The sequence below is a fragment of the Heterocephalus glaber genome, unplaced genomic scaffold (genome assembly GCF_053883595.1).
Source record: "Heterocephalus glaber isolate CG9 unplaced genomic scaffold, H.glaber_assembly_v1.0 deba00000281, whole genome shotgun sequence".
Classification (NCBI taxonomy): domain Eukaryota; kingdom Metazoa; phylum Chordata; class Mammalia; order Rodentia; family Bathyergidae; genus Heterocephalus; species Heterocephalus glaber.
The window spans coordinates 30,682,832-30,706,414 of record NW_028258139.1 but is presented as its reverse complement, the minus strand read 5'-3'; the positions used below and the strand labels follow the sequence as shown (position 1 = coordinate 30,706,414).

The following is a 23,583-nucleotide window of genomic DNA, read 5'->3' as shown; positions in this document are numbered from 1 at the left end:
TTCACTGTAAGCTGGAGACGTAAAACAGGGAGTAACCCACCACTCTGCAGGAAGAGTGCTCACCATAATCACTTCTTACGCAGCTGCTTGGGGTTGGGTGCAAATTACCTCGGGAGCCCTCTGGAGAAGTGAGATTGAGACCCAGACTAAGTGGAGTGCTGGATTCAGATGACTGGTGTTATAAGAGATGACTCGCATTTTTTCAGAACTGTTAGGAAGTGGTTACTAATACAGTCATTGTTAATATAAACTCAAAACTCACATGTACTTATAACAAATGTAATAAGAACTCAAATTTCATTGCTTTGTAACTTGGCTACATTTTATGCTTTTGAGGTTATTTTCATCTGTTGTTTCTATGGTGGAGACACTGCACACCATGGGCTAGTGCTCTGTGTAGTACAGAATATCAGTATCTTGAAAGTGGCCATTTGGAAGGTATTTACACCACGGGAATTAGCAAATGCTGTGAACCAGATCCTGTATGTCCATTGTTAAACAATTACCAACCCCTCCCCAGCCCCAGCTGTGATCCATTGGGATCTGAAGTTTCCAGAGACGCTGATAGGGTCACATGGTCCTGGATAATGTTACCTTGTGGGAAAGGACTAAAAATCCTCAAAGAAGAACTTATCTCGAGAAGAGGAAGGGTAGATGCAGGTGGGATCACAGGCTCACCACACAGTTTGGGGCATCTGGGCTGACCTTAGGAACCAAAGGGAATGTAGGATGATAGATAAAAGATGAAATCTTGAATTCTGAATGTGGGACACTCAGGGAAGGACAGTGTGGTACCTTAAAACTCACTTAGAATAAAACCTGAACGCCTTCTTATAGCCTGCTCCATTCCAGGCTCTGGCTACCTGATTGTTATGGCTGTGTCTAGATGTACCCCAAAGCCTCATGAACTCATAGGCGGGGCTTTTCAGAGTTGGCTGGATCTAGGCCCTGTAATACTGGGATTAAGGGTGTAAAGTACTAAATTAAGTCATGACTGAAATTACTATAGTTCTGGGTGTGGCTGAATGGATTCATTGAAGACAGAAGCCCCTCCCTGGGTGTGGGTGGCACCACCCGAAAGGCTTGTAGCCTGGATGGGATAAAAGGGAAAGGCAGGCTGCTGCTGCTGCTTCCTGCTGACCTGCCACAGACTGTTTCTCCTCTTTGGTGCCCCTCTGCGATGCCACCCTGCCATGGAGCCACCTGACTATGGACTGAAACCTGTATAAACTGTGAGCTGAAATAAATATTTCTTCCTTTAACTTGTGGGTGTTAGGCATTTTGGCTCAGCAATGAGAGAAGTAACTAGGATACTGGTTAACCCCTGGCTCTGCCTGCCCTCGTGTTGTACCAGCCACATGGCAGCCAGGGTTCCTAGACTAAGCCTACGCTTTCCTGCATCATCCTGCCTTGGCGTGAGCTGTCCTCAGCGGCCTCATAGATGGGTCTTCATCCCATCCCCAGGCTGAGCAAGACTTCCCTGGTGGCCACTGTGAGTGGTACCTTCTCCCTGTCTCACTCCAACCCCTGTCCTGCCTCCCTCAGCATCCAGATTCTTTCCTTAATGGATGGCTCCATAGTCTCTGGTTATTTTCTGGCTGGGTTTGTTTCTTTGGAAGTTGTTTGCCCTGCTCCCCACTATAGGCTCTATGGGGGCAGGATGGGGCGAGTGTCTCACCTGTAAATCCCTCATGGCCAGCACACTGGCTGGCACGGGCAGGCTCTCAAGTCAAGGCCATGGCCTGACTGGAAGAGGGAGGAGCTGGCTGCCCTTAGTGTTGTGGACTCGCTGAGCCTCAGTCCTGGTAAGGAAGTGACCAGAGCTCCATTATGCTCCAGAAGTCCAGCTTAGGCCATGTTGCCTCTATAGCAGAAGGAAGCGTGTGTGTGTGTGTGTGTGTGTGTGTGTGTGTGTGTGTGGTATTTTGCCTGTCTGATGTCAATGAAACCCATGTAGGGTCTTAGCAACCTTCACTGGGCTTGGACTTGTGAAAGGAGAAGAATCAGAGAGTTACAATGTGGAGAAAAGAAAGAAGGAAAGGGGCCACCGCTACCTAGAAGGGCCCCCAAGAACCGCTTCCTCATCCCCAGGCCCTGGAGGCCCTGCCATGTCCTCTGTACTTCTTCCCCGAGCTCAGGATGACAGCCACGGACGATGTGAACCCCTTTCCTAGACCTTGCTCTGGGCACCTGAGACCTCGGAATTCACTGCCCATAGACTGAAGTGGCTTCAGGGCAGGAGCAGGGCTCTCCCCAGGTCTCATGGGGGGAGGAGGGAAGAGGCCGCCAGAGGGGAGGACTGGGTTATCCTTGTGGGCCCCTCCCAGTTAGGATAGAGCCAGAAAAAGGAAGAGAAGCAGAGAAGATGGGCTGGGCCCCAGAAATGTTAGGTCAGGGAACCACCTGGGATGCCCCCCGCCCCCAGCTGCCAAGAGGAATTTGGAGATAGGCGGCTGAAGCTCCCACAATTGGTGGGGTGACTCCTTGGGATTTAGCTTCTGTAGTGCTTCTCCCAGGCCAGCTCCCCAAAGGCTATTTACCCACAATGCCCAGGCAACTTATGTGGGTGAGCAGCAGAGTGGAGCCCAGGCAGGGCTGGGGAAGAATCCAGTTCTGAGTTAGCACCTGCACTGCGAGGTGCTGTCCCTAGCAGCCCTGGAGTGGGCCCCATGCCCTCCCCTCGACAGCACAGCTGGGAGGCAGGCGCTGGCCGTGCTGCAGTGGCCTGGGGGAGGGCAGTGTGGGGAACAGGTGACAAGAGTGCTGCTCTCCCCTCTCTCTTCTGTCTTTGTCGTCTGCCTTCTTTTTTCCCCTCTCCCCAAGAAGCTCAGCCCTTTGTGGCTGGGGGACTTGGGAGAGGCAGGGCAGAGATGGGCAGAAGGAAAAGGGGGAAATTCCCAGGCTGCCAGCAGAGCAAGGAGGGTGGGGCACTCCTGAGACAGATCAGACCCGAGTTGTCAGGCAGTGGAATGGACAGAAATGGCTGTCAGCTTGTAAGTGCTGAGCAATATTCAGCAGCCATGGAGAGAGGCAGCTGGATGCCACAGTTGGCAGTTTGGGAATTGAGAGAGCGTGGCGAAGAGCTCAGGTGCTGGGATCAGAGGGCTGGGGTTGAGTCTGGCCCTAGCCCTTCCCTGTGTGACCTTGAGCAAACGACCTCACTTCTCCATCTTGCTTAACCTGCTTCCTCCCTGTGAGTCACCTTCTCGCTCTTTCTATTCAAGTCATGGCCTCCAGCACTCTCAGATTATGTCTGTTTGTAACAGACCCCCTTTCTAGCCCACTGGTTTGTTTTCCTGTCCTTACCATGAGCTCAGACCCCAAGAACTAGTTGCTTTCTTTCTGCTTATAAAAGAAAAGACCAGAAAGACTTATTTGGAGCAAATAAGTAAATGTGAGTCTGTTTTGTCACTGAGCTTTTTATGCATTAAATCTCATAATGATGGCAACGATTATTAGCCAGATAAAACACTGATGTTAATGTAACTTCTTAACTGATTAATCCTCATTTTATGTGCCCTAAAAGGTCACCCCAGGATGTGACATCTATCAGTAGACTAAGTGCTGGGCTATTCGCTCTATGTTACTTGCACCACCAAAGTGGCCTCCCAAGGCCCAGACCTGATCACGCCCCTCATTTAGTTAAATGTCTCCAGTGACCACCGCTGTGCAAAGCACCAAGCCCACACTTGACAGCCGAAACCATTGCTGATGGACTCCGAATATATATTCCCTGCCTCATTGCTGCCCACTCCCCTTTCTCCTTTTACCACATCTATGCTCCAAAAGAACAGATCTCATGTCTTTCTGAGCACATCCCACTCATGCTTCCAGGCCTCAGGGCTTCTATGTGTTTGCTAAAACCCAACTCGAATGTACCCCTGGGAAGCATTCTCCAGATCTCCCATGCAGAGTGATGCTCCCTCTTCTTGCTCATGGGTGGATCTTCTTTCCTTAATGCACTTACAGCGTTCTGTTGAGTCATGGAGACATCAGGCTACTTTTCTGGCCTGAGAATAAAGCACCAAGACACGCTCTGTGTTTGGGTTTCCCTTGTATCCTCTGCATGATGATTAGTAGAGAGTAGGGAATTAAGTAGGTGAAGGAATACACAGACCCATTCTTATGTACTCTGCGTTACTTTTCCAAGAAGGGTGCTTAGTAGGTGATTTCTGGAGTCAGCCAGCCTGGGTTTCCAGTCCCACTTCTGTTGCTTGCAAATTAATTTAGCTGGGTTACTTAATGCCTGTTTCCTCAATTGATAAATGGCAATAATACCACCCTCATAGAGCTGGAGGAGATTAAATACAAAATCATGCTACTTAGAAGGGCCAGGGACAACCAGTGAGTGCCAGCTATACTCCTTGAACCCAGATGTCCAGGTGCCTATGATGGGTTCCCCTCCATGTGTCTATGAGAACAATGTCTCAGAGCAGAGATTGTGTGGGTGCCAGGCACTGGCGAGGCTGTTGGCCTCAATCCCGTGGCACTTTGCTGTAACCATATTTGAAGATGGCGGGGGTATTGGGAGGCTAAAAAGAGTCTAGAGAAGTAAGAAAGCCCAATTAACCAGGCAGCATATTAGTGGATTTTATTCCTAGTTACATTTCACACAGGCAAGTCAACTTTTCCTTGCTGCTAGTCTTGATTACTGTACTGAGTGATTGTGAACAGAGGTAATTGCATTCCCCAAATGGTGTTTGAACCTCATCCTAGTTGGGTATTTGCTGGGCAAAAACCCAAACTAATCAAGCCAGTTTGAAAAAGCAGCAGATGGAGGCATAATCTACACCTTTAATTACCATGGAGGCTTTAAAATTGAACAAACAGAGGGAAAATCAACAAATTAGTTAATTTTATTTTCCCTGTACCTTAACTATTTAATCTTTACCTGGACCATACACACCCCTCTGCAGTCCATATTCTTCTAAACATTTTATTACAAACACATGCACAGTTTTTCATCAACTGCTGGTTTTATTTGTGCTTAGGAAGCATTCAGTGACTATGCTACAGGAAGGTTAAATCAGCCCAGATACTTGCTAAGCCAGAGTTCAAGGCGACCTGGCCAAGTGATTTGAAGTTGCTGCCCTTAAACTTAAACAGTTTGGCTTTGCTGTACTCTTACGCTGCCAAGAAAATAAACAAGGCCCCAGGGTTTCTCGTGCTGGCATTGTGTTTGCAGGTTTGATTTGGAATGTCTTCTTCAGGAAAGTGGCTTCCCCTGTGTTCCTATCGCTCTGGCTGGGCTCAGTGCAAGAGGGCCACGAGCAGTTTCTGGAAGTCCCCGGAGGTGTCTGAGCTGACCATGTCCGAGAGCGACTTCTGATACTTCTCCTGAAACTTGGCCTTTATCCCTTGAAGGTCCACCTGCAGGAAGGATGACAGCAGCACCAGGATACAAGGTTAACAGTGTGTGTGTTCACTGTAATGGCAGGCACATCCCTAAACTTGCTTATGCTTTCAACTTTGAGGTAGAACTATCATTATTTCCAGTTTTGGAGTAAGAAAGGGAAAGCTAAGTTCAGTCCTGCAAAGGTGGAAGAAGTGCCTGTATGTTCCATCAAAATTTTATTATGGAACCCAAAACTTGAATATCATATGATTTTTCTGTTACGAAATAGTATTTTTCTGTGACTTGAAAATGAATTGTTCGCAGGTGGCAAGATGGTACAAAGACAAGCGGTGGCCCCGTTTTGCCTGTAGGCCCAGTGTGCCAGCCATTGGGAGAAGGCAAAGAAAGTTGTGGACACAGAGCTTTGAGGTGAATTTTCCTTGTACCCCGATTGGCCAGGATATTAGTGTCAACAGGTTATCAACCGAGGATATTAATATCAACAAAATTCAAATCAATATCCTTTTGTAGGACCTAGTTTGAATCTAATTTATTGAAATCATAAAAACCTAAGTGCTAGAGGTAGGTGTAGGACTTAAGAGAAAAATAGATAAAAGATTGATCTGCTGAAGACTTCTTATAGCTAATAAGGGAGGTAACTCGCATAGAAAAGATGCAGTTCCAAATTGAACAAAATGAGCCTCATAAAAGAAGCACAGCCGGGGATGTAGCTCAGTGGTTCTGCTGCCTGCCTTGCAAGCACAAGGTCCTGAGTTCAATCTCCGGTACCAAAAAAAAAAAAAAAAAAAGAAAAAGAAGCACAGAACTCTGTCTGACAGGAGTATCTTCTCTTCTCTCTTTGGGGAGACCCTACCCCACACTCCAGATCTAGAAACTGCCTCTGGGTCCCGTCTCTTTTCTCCTGCCCCAGGTAGAGCTGAACTGAGAGAGAAAGGAAATGAGAAAACACGGGTCGGGAGAGGGCTTTGGTGTGGACACTGAGCATAAGGACGGAGACCCTGGGGGAGGCGGCACGGGGACTGTTTCAGTGCCCTGGGCTCTGGGGTTAGTGCTCTGACTACACGATCTCTCCGCGGGTCTGAAGCCCTCTGAGGAAACTGCCTGGTGCTGATGACCCAGGACATGTGGTCACCACTGAGCATCCTGGCATTGAACGTGCTGTGGTCCACGTTGGCGTGAACTCGGATCCTGACAAGCCCTGTGGGTGGATCTGGCCTCCACAGGGTCTTTCGGAGCCCTGGGTCTGCTCTGTGGGGACACTTCAGTCCTTCAAGACCTCGCCATGACTGGCTGGGGCTGCACTGCTAAGAGGGAGAGAGCAGGCACCCGGGAAGACAAGGGAGGGAGCTGGAGGGAAGAGAGTGAGAAGTCCAGGAGGGAAGAGATGCTGGTAAAGGGAGCCACGTAGGGAGAAGGGGCTGTGAGACAGAGAAGAAAAAAGTGAGTGGAGGAAGAGGAGGGCGGGCTGTGTGTGAGGGCAGAGAGCAGTTCCAGGGACACAAGCATCTTGCTGCAAAGTCAAATCTAAAAACAGCATCAGATGTTAGGTGTTTGCCAAGAATGGGTGAGAAGTTGGGTTGGTACCACTCTTCCTTTATTTAACAGTTTTTTGTTTCTGAGGGAAGATGTGTGTGGTTTTCAGCTGCTTAGCTCCACTTCACTTTCCAGGGCTCCTGGGATGGCAGATGAAGTGCCATTTCTCAAGCATTAGTGTGGGTCCTGGCAGCTGCTCCCAGGCCTCCGCTCCTCATTCCCTCCTTTTCTAAGACACATGTACTCTCCTCTGACGGGGCAGAGGGGTCTTTAGGGCTCTTTTAGTGTGTAACGGTGAGGTGCCTCTCTGGTCCTGGGAGGAAATCTTTCAAACAGCACCTGGACAAGTACCTGTCCTGTTAAACCATTTTCTCGGAGTGTAGCCACCAAGAAAAGACTAGGCCTAAAAAGGCTTAAGCTGAGAAGCATTCTGTTAAATGGATGTGTTTGCTGGATAAAGTTTTGCTTCTGCTGTATGTCCAGTTAAAGAAAAGCTCCTCGGGAGCAGGAGATGGCCTGCCGTTGTCCCCGGCCAGCAGCCTCTGCCGGAGTCTGTTTTGTTTCCGTAAGATGGAGCCAGGCAGAGCCGAGCTGCCTCCACACGGCTCTGCAAGCTCCCTGCACCCAGCCCACTCATCTCGGGAGCCACAGACGACAGAAATAGCAGCGAGGATTGTGCCTGTATTTTTAGAAAAAGAAACAGATTGAAGCAGAGCAGTCATGTACAGATTCCGGGAAAGCAAGGGCCGTCTCTGCCCCGTCTTTCTATAAATAGGCCTTCAGAAGAAACTACAGTTGGTGACATCAAAGGCAGAGAGGGAGAAATTGCTGCCGCCTCTTTGGAGTCAGTGGTCTCACCTCAGCCCTGGTGATGATGATGCGAATTAGTGTCTCCTCGTCAGTCCCCGCGCCCTTCATGGCCTGGTACAGAAGGTCCGCAAAGTAGGCCTCTGGGTCTCGGGCGCATCTCACTGCGGCCGGGGAAAGCGTGTGTGAGGCCTTCCCACTGAGTAACTCGGGGCACCCGGGGCCCAGGGCGGCGTGTGGCTCAGAGGGAGCAGCTTGGCAGCACCCTTCTGATGAGAGCCTGTGTCCCTGTCCTGGAAGGAGCCCTCCCTGGCCCACGGCCTGGCGCCCTGCACTCACCACCCTTCCCTCCCCTGCCTTCCCCAGCCTGTTTCATAGGCTCTGCTCTGATCCCTCTGCAGGCTGCTGTGATGTCCACAGCCAGAGCGCTGGAATGTGCTGGATGTGGTGTTTGCTTCTTCAGATCACTTTTCTCTATGCTGCCTTGGGCCCCTTCCGGTGCCCCTGCCGCCAGCTCTGCTCTAGTCACACGTTAGTGAAGCGTGGTTTCCACTCCGGGGCCAGGCGAGGGACCTCTCCACCCTGGGGTGTGTCACCACTTCTCTCCCTTCTCCCAGACTTGTGCACCATCACGGCTAATGCATTACAGGAACGAACATTCACTCTTTAGGTTGCTAACGTTTTCTCCAGAACACTTACACTATTCAATGTTCGTGACTCATGATGAATTCTGTGTAAGTGTGAACTGTGCAAACTTAACGTGGCCTGTCACAGCTCTTGTTTTCTAGGTACTCATCTGTGACTGATGCGTGCGTGCAAGGGAGAGGACTGGGATCAGGCTGCAGTTTTGCGTGGCAGTGTGAAGGCCCTGGGTTTAATCCCCAGTACTGCAGGGGTTCTTAAGCTTCATTGACTACAAGATAGTCCCCTCCGCATTCCATTCCATTCCATTCCATTCCATCCCAGGTTTTTCTGTGGGAAATCTGGAATGGGGACCAGGAAACCATTGTGACAAGAGATTCTGATTCTGGTCCCTGGAGCCCAGCTGTGAGGGCTGCTCCTGGTAGCAGACATTGGGCCTCTGCCTACCCTTCCCAATTTTAGCTATAAACTGGCATCTTCAGGTGCTAAGTGGGAGCTATGCAGTCATGTGCTCTGTGTAGTTTACTCTCAGGGTCTTCTCACTTTTACTTTTGCCACCACTGAGAACAGTGACTCGTGGCTCCTAACCCTGAGCACTGGCTCCCATCCTCTGTGACTCCTCACTCTGATTGTTGTTTCTCCTGTGGCCTCACCGGCCCTGTGTGTCTCTGGTGGGCCTAAGCTCCTGAAGAGCAAGAACTGGGTCTTTCTCCCCTCTGATCCTGGCACCCAGCACAACCCCCGGGGCCAAAAAGGTGCTGAGTCCATGCTGGGTGACGGAGGGGTTGGGCTGCTGACTTCTGCCTGCATAGGTGTGCTCCTGGCTCTCCTTCCACTCTACAAGTGGACAATGGTCTGGAGCCTCAGATCCAGGATGTGAGCAGAGCCCTCTGTCTGCTGGCTGACCCTTCCTCACAGCCCGGAAGACGGTCGTCCGTGCTAGAGCACAAGTGTATGCAGTGGCAGTGTAGGCCTGGAGCGGCAGAGGGAATGCTCGCACCTCTGTGCATCACGGTACCAGCCCTGAATCTGAATGCAGTGCAAGCATGGATAGAAAACAGTCAGTTGTTGTCACTGTTAAAAAACAAAACAGGGCCTGGGATTTAGCTCAGTGGTTTCACTGCCTGCTGCGCAAGTGCAAGGACCTGAGTTCGATCCCTGGTACCAAAACAAAAGAAAGAAAAAAAAGCACCAATCCTGCTTTTGGGCCAGGGATTTAGCTCAGTGGTTCTGGTGCCTGCCTCACAAGTGCAAGGTCCCAAGTTTGATCCCCGGTACCAAAACAAAACAAAACAAAACAGGGCCGAAGATGTAGCTCAGTGGCACCTCGCCTGCCTCATAAGCGCAAGATCCTGAGTTTGATTCCTGGTACCCCCCCCAAAAAAAACCCCAGCCAAAAACAACAAAGCAAAACAAAACAAAACAAACCCAGTTTGGCAATTGGAGCACATTTTTTAACTTCCAGGGCTGCTTGTTTGGGTTCTTCCTCTCCCAGGGATGACTCTCCATTTCTTGTGCCATTTGGGATGGGGCCCTCGACTTCCCCCAAGCAGTGTGGACAATGGACAATGCCTTCATTCCAGAGCTTGCAAGAAAAAACAAGCCTGCCAGACACGGCCCATGCCCACCTCTCTGCCACTTCCTGCCTCGGGGAGTACCCAGGGAGGAGAATGTGCTGGGGTTTGCCTGGCATGGTCAGAACCTCATCTCCTGCCTCTCTCTTTAGGAACCAACCTCATTCTTTGTGAACATTGAAGGGAACTGAATTGAAAAGGAAGACCTGAAGCCATTGGGCAGACTTGTTCATGGACCTTAAATGTAGGTACTGTCCAGTGTGTGTCGAGGGAACCTTATACTGTGACCTGAGGCTAGATAATGGTCCCAGGCTACTGATCGATGCTTGTCCATCCTCTTAGTAGGGTTGCAGTAGACTGTGATGCCTTCCCTGGAATCGAGGCACTTTTTCTTTTTTTGGTACTGGGGATTGAACTTGGGACCTTGGGCTTTCTGGGCAGGTGCCGAAACCACTGACCTAAATCCCTAGTCCTGTGAGACACTTATTCTAAGGGTCACTTGCTGACTGCTCACAGCTGGGTCCCTCCCCAGGAACTGCCCAAGTGATGCAGCTGACTTGCCCGAGGTGGCAAATGCCCCCTGGGTGCAGCCAATACCCAAGGATGGTTGATGTTGGGTTGATGTTGGGCTCCCCTGTTCCACCAGGACATCCCAGCGTCAGAGATCCCTGGGTGAGAGGGGCTGTGTCACACTCACTTTGTCCTCTGCCTGACGTTGCTCTGATGTGTTGTTCCCTAAACTATTCCCTAAATCCTCCTGCATGCAAATATGGTCCCTCCATATTTGAGGTCCTCAGTCCCCAAATATGGTTCCAGGGAGCCCAACCTAGGATGGGAACTCCTAGTTTTACGTTACCGAGAGTTAAGTAGGCCCTCTTCAGGTCTCCTGACGTTTCTTCTTCAATGGCTTCCTCCATGTCTTTGCCAATGAGCTGAGGAGACAAGCAAAGTCCAGCTGTTATTCCTGGGTTGGCTTTTCACCCTCTTGGGGTTATTTCCTGTGAAAAGTGCTAAACTTTTCCAGATTTAGTGCTGCTGCTGTAAGGAGATCCTCTCCTGCCTCTCGGCTTGCTGGGTGGGGTGGGCCGCCCCACTGGAGAGGGGCTCTTGCTGCGGAGGAGTTAGTCCTGCACTGACCCCTAATGGATTTGACCCAGCCAGTGCCATCCCCTCAGACTCAGTTTCCTCATCTGTAAAATTAAAGAGCGGAGGGGCAATTAATATATATGGCGACAACACTTCTTTGTGTTATATAGTATTTTAATTTCCAGTGTGTTTTTCATCATTTCCAGTTCCACGTTCCCAGGAGGACGTGGCAATAAGTCTGAGCTGCATCTCCCTTGTCTCTTTGCCTTGGTACTGGGGATTCTGTTGCTTCCAGCTAGTGGGGAAAGAGTGGAGGCTGTGAGGTTCATGACAAGAACCCGATCTAACGCTCCTGACTGACTGGGGCTGCACGGGCTGAGAGCCAGAGTTGCCTGCCATGAAATGCTGCTTTCCTCCTCTCCGATCACAGATGGTCTTACATTCACCACCAGCTCACCTGTCACTCTGCACAACATTGCACATTCCAAATATTTATAGAAGCTACAGTTAGAGTAAACTGTGGCTCACTTTAACACAAATAGTGCCAGGGCCAAGCTCAGAGAAGGCAAAGAAAGAGAAAGGAAGGTGCTTTGCTGGCTTGAAGCTCTTTGCCTCTTTCTAGAAATTATCTTTTGTGAATATGGCACAATTGATCCTGTAGATTACTGGGACCCTTGAGCGCATACTGGTGGGGTTTGTGTTTTTTATTATGAAAACACAGATGAACAAAACATTCTTGTGATTCAGGGACAACATATGGGGAGAGAGGAGGGTCCAGATGTAGTGAAGCTCTGTGTTGCATGCCCTGCCATTGCTTGCCTATCTAGATGTCTTTGTGTTGGCAATGGAAACCAGATTTGAAGGAGAGCGAGCTTTCAATCTGCCCTTTCCTTAGCTCCCTCCACCTTTCTGGGTTTGATGTGGGAGGTGGTATTTTGGAAGGGGTGGGTATCACCTCCCCAGACACAGGGCTCTTGTTCTGTAGGTTGAGATTGCATTTCAAGACCTTCATTTTGTTTGTACAAGTCTGTGTTCACTAAAAACTTGTCACATTAAACCATTTACTGTTTCTGTCACTAACAGAAAGAGTATTGGGGCCAGACCAGTGTTTTTTCAATGTTTTATAGCCTGTAAGACAGATAAAAGCAGACAGGCAGAGCTGATCTCCTTACGCTAGCCCTAGGCATCAGTGCTGTGTTCTGATTGCCAGAAGTTCTTCCTTGGACAACTCCAGGGGGCGCTGTCCACATAATCCAATGAGATCACTTGGCCTCCTGTTCTCTTCTGGCTTCACCCCCATCCTGGTGTCTTTTGAGGCATCTCCATGAACTCCGTGGAGCTCAGTGTGAAAACAGCAGACTGGCTGAGCTATTGGGATCCTCCTTTGCAAGCTTTTCCCTTCACTTGCTGGAACATCTGATTCTTAGGGGACTATTTGGATGGAACCAAGATTTTGATCTCAGAAAAAAAACACATCAGGAGGTAGACTGCAGACTAGGCTCAGAGACTAGTTACACAGGCTGCAGTGCCTCTATGGAGGTTGTTAGAAGAATAAGGGAGATCCTACTAGAATAGCAGAATAATCTATATTATAAAGTCCAGGATGGGGACTGAGAATTTGCATTTTTGACAGGTTTACACGTGATTCTTCTTTCTTTTTAAACTGACTCCCCCACTTTGGCAGTCCACTGAGTGCAGCGCCATCTGCCCGAGGCCTCTGATGACAGAGGCGTAAGAGCCAAAGCCTGGCCTTGCGTGCCTGACAGGCCTTGAGGCTGTGATGACCTTGCACTACCCAGCAGATGGGGAGGCTCTGTTGCTTGGGCTGGGATTGCTGAGAGCATCAGAAATTAAGCCTCAGGCCTAGAGGGAAAATAATGAGCAAAACCCTAGATTTGGTGCCAAAAATTAAAATTCACCTCTATGCCAGGATGACCTAATATTTAACACACTGCAGTGAGCTCACACTAGCATCTCTGTGCTTTTGGACAGAGACCATCAACAACTTACAGAACCCCGGCCCTATGAGCATGATAAACTCTTAACAAGTTAACAATAAAGATCAGGATGAATGACATTAGAGCAAGGCCTTTGGAATGGAGGAATATTCATGGCATTTCTAGGGCTGGTTTTGTGTAGCATCATCAAATCCATAATTCACTTTATTGTCCATTTGAGCTCTTGCTCTGGTTATTAGCACTTGACTAGTGTTTACTGAGCGGTTACTGCACATGAGGCACTAAGAGCTAACTATTATTAATTTGTTCAATTCTTACTGATCCCACGGAGTAGGTGCTGTTAACTCCATTTGACAGCTGGGAAACAGAGGCAAAGAAACCTTAATAACTTGCCCAAGGTCATGCCCTTAGTGGCCTAGGTCAGACTTTCTAAACTTCAACCTGCATCAGAATCAACGGGGAGACTGCTAAGACTTGGGGATGGTAAGACCCGAACCCAAGGAGTCCCATTTCATAGGTCTAGGGTGGGGTCTGAGGATTTTCACAAACAGCTCTGTAAGTGATTCTGATGCTGTTATCTCAAGGGTAACTTGAAGATACTGTATTGGCTTAGAGTGTCCTTGCAGGTACGTAGCCACGGAGTACACAAATCACGGATGCAAACACAGTCTCGTGTGTGTTTCCATAGTGATGGCCAGTGAGAGCCATCTCTGTAAACTCTGGCTATGCTCCCTGTGGCACGGGAAGGGGACAGGCATGGGGGAGTCCTCCAGGCACAGAGACCAGGGGAATTTGGGTCAGCTGCCTTTGATTAGGACCAGGACTGGAAGCAGAGGGCCCTTGAGGCATGCGTACAGAAATGATAAAATTCCAAAGCTCTCTTGTCTTTTCATCTGCTGGCAACACATAGGAAGGCTCTTCTGAGTGAGGAGCAGCCAACTCCGGCAGAGGGAGGAGCTCAGCCAGGGAGTCCTGGAGTTCTTGTCCACTTTCTGCTACTGACTCGCTGTGTGGTCCCGATGGGTCCCAGCGGGTTTCTCGCTGGCAGACTTGCCTTGTCCGGCAGTTGGGGCCACAGTAATTGTTCAGCCTACGTCACAGTTATGCTATTGCAACATCGAAATGACATACAAGGCATAGATGTGCTTTGAATTTGTAAAAGCATTCTACAAAAATAAAATAGGAGGGAAAAGAAGAAAGAAACAGAAAAATGAGAAAGAAGGAAGGAAAGAAGAAAGAAAGGAAGGAAGGAAGGAAGAAAGGAAGAAAGGAAAGAAGGAAGGAAGAAAGAAGGAAGGAAGGAAAGAAAGAAAGAAAAATTGATCTGATACTCCACTTATGGCTTTTTGAAAATTAAAATTTCTTTTCAGGGAAGGACTTATCTATCACTAAGTACCTTGAAATAGCTAACCCTTTGCTGGTTTAAAATGATCATGAGATTAAAAACATAATTCATGCAATTCTTTTCAGGAACTTGATTCTCAAGTATAACATATCTGTCCCAAGAGTGGTAGGCACTGCTATCCCAACTGTTAGCTGGAATAATAAAAACAAGAGCAGACATTTGCATGTTATCAAATGTCAGATACTATTTGGAGGCTTTCTCTTCCTTAACTTTTACATAACTCTGAACGTCTGCTCATGGCCCCCGCTTTACAAAAGAAGATGGCGCTTTGGTCACTTGCCAGTGTTAGAACCCAGATTTTCGCCCAGACCCTTGGGCTCCAGAGCTTTGCACGTTACATCTCTGCTTCCCTCGTCTCTGCCACAAACCAGGGTCGCCAGCCATGGCGCCACATTTGGGGCTGGCTTTCTTGGCTGTGGGGCTGTTCTGAGCTCTGCAGGATTCTGGCAGCGTCCTGGGGCTCAGCTCACACCAGAACCGCCGTGTAAAGGAGCCTCCAGCTCCACACCCCGGACCGGGGCTTCTCCTGGAAACCAGTGTCACGGGACCCTTAGGGGCTTGGGCAGCATACTTACAAGTTGATAGGCCAGGAAGGTGGCTCGTAACTGCACGTAGCTCCTTTGGGCCAGGACCTCATTGAAGGCAAGCTCGTCAGTGCCCCAGCGGCCTTCTCCTGCCTGAGGGCCAAATACCAATACCGTGAAGGGGACTTGGTGCAAGGACAGTGGGCAGACAGTGGCCTGACCAGGCCTCCCTCTTGGAAAACACGCACCGGATAGAGGTCACACGGGCGGAGCGAGCATTTTACACTCTGACACACAAGTACGCTTCGCTTATTTATTTGCATATTTATATTCGAGCTCATCCCCAAACGGGTCTGGGATGGTTAACCCCAGAATATGAGAAGAGGAACAATTCCTTATACATGATGTAAACAGGTAAGTACAGATCACCCTTATCGCTCAAGAAACTCCCATTTGCGTGAAATAAAGAAACGTTTGCTGAAAACCACACTAATAAATCAAAAACCGAAGGCACTTACGTCGTACAGATCCTTGGCGTCCCGGCCGGCAAGCTCCTTGTCCACCTCAGCCCCTTCGTCTCGGTGAGCCTAGGACATCGACACATTGTTATGACTCCAGTTCTTCTGGGCCACAGGAAAGAGTGCTGGGCCCCAGGGTGAGTTTAGAGGGCGCCCGGCCCAGCCCGGCCCGGCCTGGCGAGGCCTCAGGACCTGCTCTTTGCTACCATCTTCTGGGCACCAGTGATAAGCAGTGTAGCTTCTGTGAGGATGCTGCTCTTCTTCCTCTCTCCCCCCTCCTCACCCATCTTTTTCTCCCCTGCTGGGAATATGAGCTACACTTCCAGGCCTTTAAAAAATTTTTTTGAATTTTGAAACAGGGTCTCCCAGAGTTACTAAATTGTGTGGACTGGGCTCAAACTTGCAATCTTCCTGACTCAGCCTGTCTTTTGTTTCCTAAGGGAAACCAGGGTCGTTCACACGGACCTCGGAGCAGGCCGACAGCAACCGAGGATGCCCCCTAGAATGAGTCCTTTGGACCACAAATAGTCTTCCTTCCAAAATATCCAGCTTCCACTCAGAGTCCGTGTGCCAAGGAACTCGGAGAGCTGGTCATGGAAGGACTTGAAGTCTCCCTTAAGCCCTGTGTGCCAGGTGGAATTCTAAGGTGGCTCCCAGTGACAGACACCCTGGTATAGCCCGCTTTCCTTGAGTGAATATGATGAGATGTCACTACTGTACTTACGTTGCACAAGGCAGGACCTGCAGTTGTGATGCAGGTCTCTAATCAATCAAATGAATCAAAAGGGAGATTATCTTTGGTGGGCCTGCCCCAATCAGGTGAGAGATCTTAAAGGTCAGAGATGGAAGAAGTCAGAGAGATAAGTGCCTGCTGGCCTGGAGAGGGCAGATGGCGATTTGTATTATACATGTTACATCATGTTACAGGCCTGGAGGCCTGTGATCCCACCACTTGGGAGGCTGAGGCAGGAGGATTGCTGTGAGTTTGAGGCCAGCCTGAACTACACGACTACCCCTTCAAAGAAACCCCTGCAGTTTTACCTGCTCTCATTCCGAAATGGATCTGCAATAGTTAACCCAGAGCATGAGAATAGGAACACAGGGCCACATGGCAGGAAGCACAGTGGTCTCTGGCACGGGTGGTGGTCTCTGGTTGCAAGAACACAAGGCCACCAGGAAGGAACTCTCCAGAGCCTCAGGTGAGATGGCCACTCAGCTGATTCCAGCCTGAGAGACCCTCAGTAGGGCTCGGCTCGTCCACACAGTGCTCCCGACTCAGGGCACTGTGAGATCTCAGTGCTCTGCTGCTCTGAGCTGGTTTGTGGTGCTTTATAAGGAGCAGGAAGAAAACCTTTCCTGCTGCAGGCGAAGCCCTCTCCCTTTTGCTCTTGGCTGTCACTCTGCACCGTGGGAGACATGAAACAGTGGAAGGGCGCACAGCCCACAAAGTTGCAGGTCAGGAGGGTACAGATGCTGAGGCCCAGGGCTGCGTCCTAGCGGGGCCAACTCTAAAAGCCCTGCCTCCCGGGGGAGTTGCTTGCAGTGGTTCCTACAGGTCTAGAGTTGGGGTGAATCCCAGAAGTGGGTGTGGAGCTGCATTGGGGGAAGGGCCCCCTTTGGGGTCAGATGGCTGGGGCTTGCTCCTGGGCTGGGTCTGCTCACCAGCCAATCACAGTGGTTTTGCTTACTGAGCAAATTCATTAACCAGGAGAGACTGTAAGCAGCAAATGACAGGCCAGGTTGTTAGCAGAGGAGAAATCCCCACCAGGTAGCTTCCCAGTTGCTGGGCTGATGATTCCTCAGTAGCATACTTCTTAAAAGAATGAAATGTAGGTCTACTTTGCCTTTTTCATCAGGTACCATGTTGCCCAGGATTATTTTCTAAGATCATAAAGTAAGCAAGACCTGTGTGCTCTTACCTGTAGCAGGGACACCAGAATCTTTTTTAGGTTCCCACTTGTGTCACCTTTGACATCTGATTCAAGGCTCTTGTCAAATACTTTTGAGGAAGAAAAAGGAGAGGAGAGAGCAAGATGATTCAGTTCCTGGAAGTGCTTTGAAAGGAACATGCTTTATACAAAGGCAGAGCAAAAGAGCACTTACGCCTCTGGTAGGCCTCTTTGATGGCACTGATTTCCTAGAAAGGCAATGAAACCAAATCAGTATCCAAGGTGAGGAGGGTCAGACACAGAGAGCAGGCGGGCGTGCCCTGGAGTGCAGGCTGTCTGCATGATGCCATCCCCAGGGCAGGGCACAGGCTGCAGCAGGGACTCCCTCTGAGCCAGCCTTTCAGACTCAGGTGACATACACATGCGTTCTCCTTAGAGACAGTGAGTCAGCCTAGGTGTCCAGCAGAGGGAAAAGGTTACAGAAAATGGGGTGCATCTGCACAGTGGAACCCGAGCCAGCCATAACAAGGACAAAACCACCCTGTCATTGCGGTCGTGAGCTTGTGTCAGGGGACACTGTGTCGGGTGCAGCAAGTCAGACATAGACAGACAGACTGTCTCTCACTCTGGACCCTTGCAAAGTGCACGTCACGCAGGCTGAGAGCACCACAGCGCCACCAGAGGCCAGGAGAGGCGGGAGAGGCTGGACAGAGAGGCCAGACAGAGATGCAAGTTACAGAGTGGAAGTAAGTTTTAGTGCTCTCTGGTCTAGCAGGGTGACATTTAACAGTAATATATACCTCAAAACTGGGAGAAGGGAGGATTTTGCATATTCTCATCATGAATAAGGTAATGGCAGCACTAGTTATTCAGATGTGATCATTGTACGCTGTACACAGGGGTTCCAACATCACACTATCTCCCATAAATATGTATGATAACTATGTGTCAATTAAAATAAAAACTGGAAAACATTACAGCTCACACCTTCTTTTACCATCTCGTCATCCAGTCTCACTCTCCATCCTTACCACATAGCTAGTGTTAAGGGTTCGGTGTGGATCTGACAGGTCATTTTCTTTGCTTTGTATACATGTATGTGGCTACTAAAAATAGAATTGTCTTGTGTGTGTCATGTGCCTAGACAGTGGGGTACAGGAATCATTGTATGACCTACTTTTCCACCCCATTATGTTCTGGAGGTTCAGACAGTAACTCATGTTCCTTAAAGGGACACAGCGGTTCCACCCTACGACACCGCATTTACTTAGCCAGCCTCTGTTGGTGGCTGGTCAGGTTGTTCAGTTTTCTGGGCTTGGAACAAGGCTTCCTAGACAGCCTGCTGCCTGTGGAGAGGCTCTGCCAGGGCGCACACTGGGAGGAGCTGTCTGACAGGCCCTGCCAGGTGGCTCGCCATGGAGAGCTGTTTACACCTCACCAGCAGAGAGCAGGAGTAGGGGTCCTGCCACGTCTCCTGGGCGTCAGAGGTGGCGATGGCTGGAGTGGGCATGCGGACCACGGGTGACAGCAGGTGGAGAGCCAGCGGGGTCTCCCCTGGCCGCTGGGTCTGCACAGCCCCTTGCTCGTCTTCCCACTCCCACCCGGCTCTGCTTCCTCTCTGCTCTTCTCACTATCTGGTCTATTCCCGGAAAGAAAGTTGAAAGCCATCTATTCATTGCAAGCTTGTTCCCTGGGCCTTAAAGGAACCAGGCAAAGATTAGAAAATTAGTAGTAAAATTACCCTCTGTGCAGAGGCAGATCCTCATTACCCCGACATTGGATGCCCCGCTGCTCGGGCCTCTGTGCAGCGGCTGACGATGCCATGGGAGGAAAGGATCCTTACAGGGAGGGGCTTGCAGCTGCAGCAGATGGGGTGGCCCTAGCAGACCGAGGGGAAGCCAGCACCCAGCTCCAAACCACACTTTCACATCAGGCGTGGCCTCAGGGCTTCCTGATGTCTCCTCCAGCTCCTGCTGATGTTTCCTGGAGGAAGGCCTCAGAATGCTGGGCTCCTCTGGCATTTTCCTTGCTGTCCCTTGCCCCCCTGGTTTACTGTCATGGATGGGTATGGAGGAGGGCCCCTCCCACTTGGGGTTTGTGCACCCTCTTTGCTCTTGACGAATTCCTTGGTCTTCCTGGATTCTGGAACCAAAGACAATTGGGCTTCTGCTGGGGCCTTAACAAATGCTGCCTGCCCTTCCCAGAAGGGATGCGGGCGGGTGCTGAAAGAAGATGCAGACTCCCTGGGTTGGTGCTGGCAGCCCCTGGGGGTGTCTGCTGGGATCCTGGGCACCAGCACCTTCCTGAGTGTGCTTCATGCTGGATGACAGCCCTGACCAGGCAGTAACATAAGCATGGGCTATTGATTGCCTCACACATCCAGGAGACCTAGAAAGTCAGCTGAGAAAGGTAAAATGGAGTTGTGTCTCCTACACAGAGGAGTGAGCGCCTATTAGAAAAAACAAAAACAGTTGACATAGCTCTTCTGGAAGGATCTATTCTGTCACCCAGAGGCAGAATGGGGAGACTTCCCTCCTGGACAGGCCAAGCTGGCTGAGCCGTGGACAGCCTGCTGGGGAATGGCTTCCCTCCAGGGTGAGGCCCTCTGGGACAGTGGCTGTGGACTCTCACATGGGGGCCAGATCCAAGGGTTTGGCGAGCGCGGGACTGACCTTATTGTTTCTCGTGCATAAGACCTCGATGAGCACAGCTTCATCTGTACCCAGGCCCTTCATGGCCTTCTGCAGCTGCCGGGCGGCGTACTCGCTGGGGCGGTCCAGGAGGGCCAAGGCTGCCTTCTCGAAGTTTCCACTCAGCTCACTCTTGAGCACCTCCTCCAGGTCCTGTGGGAAGCACCCAGACCTGACTGAGAATGGCCCAGGAGGAGAGGGATGGGAGTCTGTCTGCCCTGCTGCATGGGCTCGGGTGGCCAGGAGGCCAGCCGACAGTGACCTGCTCTGGAGGGCAGAGGTCACTGACTGCTCAGCCACCTCCCCAGGGCCTGCAGAGAAGCAGAGATTTCCTTCTTGGGACTTGAGAGCCTGAAGGTGAATCCCAGAAACAAAAGCACTTGCAGAACATTATAGGGCTCAGAAAACTTTTCTCAGCTGATCCTCAAAACAGCCTGGAAAAGCTAGCAGGAGAGCTCTTGGCATTATTTCCACGCACTGAATCTCAAGATGAACGATCTGTCTCCAAACATTCAGCTAGCAAAGACTGAATATAGATCTGACTCTAAGTGGATCTGATAATTTGCTATCCAAATTTGGTTGGTTTTGAGAAAGGGGCCACTATTAAGAGGTGTGTGTGTAACAAATGAAATAATCAGGGACACCCTTGGTCAAACAGATACACAGTCTCGTCAGTTGTCTTCCTAACTCCTGACAGGATACATGCGAGAAAGAACTCTGGCAGGTAAGCCCACGACCTTCTCCTTGGGACCCTGTCCTGGGCAGTTTCCATCTTCATCTCTTCGTAGCGCACCCTCTATCACAAGGCAGCTAACTGAGTTCTCTGCCCTGTCTCCCTCTGAGGAAAGTGCCCAGAAGGAAAGTCAGCCTAACCAGGCTGTCAGTGCCCTGTCCAGTGAAGGACTCCACACTGAGCCACAGCCCAGATGGGCCAGATTGGAGGCCGGTGACCAGCCAGGGCTTGGGCACCACAGTCCCGGCAGGGCTGGGCTGGCTGCTCAGCAGCGGGCATGGTGGCTAAAAGCAGTCAGAGAAACATCACCACCTTGGAAAACTAATTTCTCCACAGTCAGTTTTCCCACCTAAAATGAGAGGAATGACAAGACTTGTAGAGTTGTTGAGAGAATTCATGGGAGAATCCATGTAAACACCGAGCAGTGTGCCTGGTCCATTTAAAATGCTCAGTAAATGCTAATTATTACACGTATTATTTAACAATTTTGTCACTGTTGTCGCACGATGAAAGGAATTTTCTGAGGAGGCAGAAAATCAACTGTTGCTCAAACGAGCCTCTGAGCTCTGAGCCTGCAGCTGATTTTGTGCAAGGCCCTGGGATCTGCTGTCCTAAGGGGTCTGTAAGTTCAGGCCTCCAGCCCCTGGCTGCCACTCTGCCTGAGGCCCCTGAGTGGTTAGATCATTGTCTTTGAGCCCAGGCTCTGCTGAAAGGGCACTTGGATTTGGTCCCTTCTGACACCCTCCACAGTTGTTATGTGCATCTCTTTGGTGTTCTCAGCTCTCAGAAAACAGCTGAGAACAGGAGAGACAGTAGATGTTTGGCCAGTGAAGGCATCCCAGCCTTTTGCGCCACAGCGTGCCCACTTTATTTTTAGCAGACCTGCCCTAGGCCTTCCTGTACTCTTATTTCAGACTAAAGTTGTGTCTAACCTTCTATGTGGGCAGATAAGCAGCTTGGGAACTCCTAGAGTTAGGCATGAAGACCAATGAAAGTTCAAGACCAACCAATTCATTTAAATGGCCTTGGGCCAGAGACTCACTGATTTTTATAAAAAATGACATTGACCACCCTGATTGTGAGGAGAGAAGCATAAAAACTATAAAGTGCAGCCAGCTGGGCCATTTAGTATGAGTGTAAATAAATAGTTCTGCTCATGCCATGAGTCCCATAGGAATGGCCTTGAAGTCAGAAGACTTCCTAGTTCTCTCTCTCTTCTTTTTTTTCTCTCTCTCTTTTTCTTTTTGTTGGTACTGGGGATTGAACTTAAGACTTTCACATTATGCTACATCCCTGGCCCTCTCTTTTTAGTTTTTATTTTGAGACAGGGTTGTGCCAAGTCATTAAGTTGTTGAGACTGGGCTCAACTTGGGATCCTCCTGCTTCAGCCTCCCAGAGTGCTGGGATTAGAGATGTGCTCCACTACGCCTAGCTCTTCCTCCCTCTCCCTTGCTTTGTTCCTTTCCATCTCTCCCATGTGTGTGATTTTTACATAAATCATTTAAACATATGAGCTTTGTCTTTCTTATGTGTAAGATGGAAGCAATCACACCTATGAGAACACCCCTTGATTGGTACATGCTGACATAGTCTCCCAGTGACTTGAATAGGAGGTAAGTAACCCTCTTCATATTATGAGAGAACAAAGCCTGAAGAGATTTTTCCCTGGCCAGTGTTGTTATGGCTTATATCTAGATGTCTTCTCAAAGGCTCACAGACTCTCAGGTAGGGTTTTGGGGAGTGGTTGGATCACGGGGGTGTGATAAGTGGATTAGCCCACTGATTGGTTTAGCATATTTCTGGGTGTTGATAATGGAAACCCTACCCTGGGTGTAGGTGGAACCAACCAAAAGACTTATAGCCTGGATGGAATATAAAGGGGAAGCTGGAAGGCAGACTTGCTGCTTCCTGCCTAGCCTGCCATGGACTGTTTCTTCACTGCCATGACACCCTGCTTTGGAACCAGCTGACTATGAACTGAAACCTCTACAAACTGCGAGCTAAAATAAACCTTTCCTCCTTCGACTTGTGGATGTTGGGTATTGTGTCCCAGCATCAAAAAATTAACTAGGACAAATGTCAAGTAGGAAATCGATCTTTCTGTCTCTACATATATCTACTTATAGTATCTCAAACTATAAATGTTTTATAAATATGGGTAAGAATACAGCACAATGATTGACATTTATTTTGCACAATAATAATTCTGACATTAAGAAAAGCTTAAGTTGTCTTCATTATATATTAATAAGGAAATAAGAAACCTAATATATACTTAAAGATTTCTATATATAACAGCATCATCAACAACAAAAAATAAAAAAGGAAGAAAATGTAAAGAAGAAAGCATTGATGCTTAAGGAAATGGTATTTTTTTCTTTTAAATGTTTTGGTAATATTAACCTATGAAGAATATATCACTTTGAGGATGTTGAATAAATGAAAAATTCCTACATAAAAAATTACCCATAGAAACTGATTTTCTTTGGTTCTGGGGATCAAACTCAGGACCTTGAGCTTTTGAGGCAGGTGCTGGAACACTGAGCTAAATCCCCGGCCTGAAACTGATTTTCATAGCACTGGGCCATCCACAAGTTAGGTGGAACCAAGTCCAAATTGAGTGGAAAAAATGACCAAATGCTTAACAGTAAAATGAAATCAATTTGTAAAATAAGGAGTTAGAGTACTGACCCCATGGGCTATTAAGGTAACAAACAATCTCAGTTTTTCTAAAGTTAATTAAAAGTTTTAAATGATTATTTCAGTCTTCTCCTGGGTCAATTCACTAAAGTTTCACAGATGCCCTCTGCTGCCTGGGAGAGGAGAGGAAGCAGGAAGAGTGTCCAGCCACACCGGGCACCGCAATCA

General features: G+C 49.3%; 1 protein-coding gene across 1 annotated transcript in view; it reads right to left on the bottom strand.

Annotated features, from left to right (window-relative positions):
• Window positions 1–4,957: 4,957 nt before the first annotated feature.
• The window catches only part of Anxa13 (annexin A13), a 45,878-nt gene continuing 27,252 nt past the window's right edge, over window positions 4,958–23,583 (bottom strand). The window contains exons 4-11 of the mRNA XM_004837991.3: window positions 19,965–20,135; window positions 17,507–17,540; window positions 17,323–17,402; window positions 15,404–15,472; window positions 14,937–15,038; window positions 10,769–10,844; window positions 7,748–7,860; window positions 4,958–5,370 (exon numbers count right to left, since the gene is read on the bottom strand). Coding sequence (XP_004838048.1) covers window positions 5,251–5,370; window positions 7,748–7,860; window positions 10,769–10,844; window positions 14,937–15,038; window positions 15,404–15,472; window positions 17,323–17,402; window positions 17,507–17,540; window positions 19,965–20,135 — 765 coding nt within the window. The 3' untranslated portion in view covers window positions 4,958–5,250. The remainder of the gene's footprint in view (window positions 5,371–7,747; window positions 7,861–10,768; window positions 10,845–14,936; window positions 15,039–15,403; window positions 15,473–17,322; window positions 17,403–17,506; window positions 17,541–19,964; window positions 20,136–23,583) is intronic.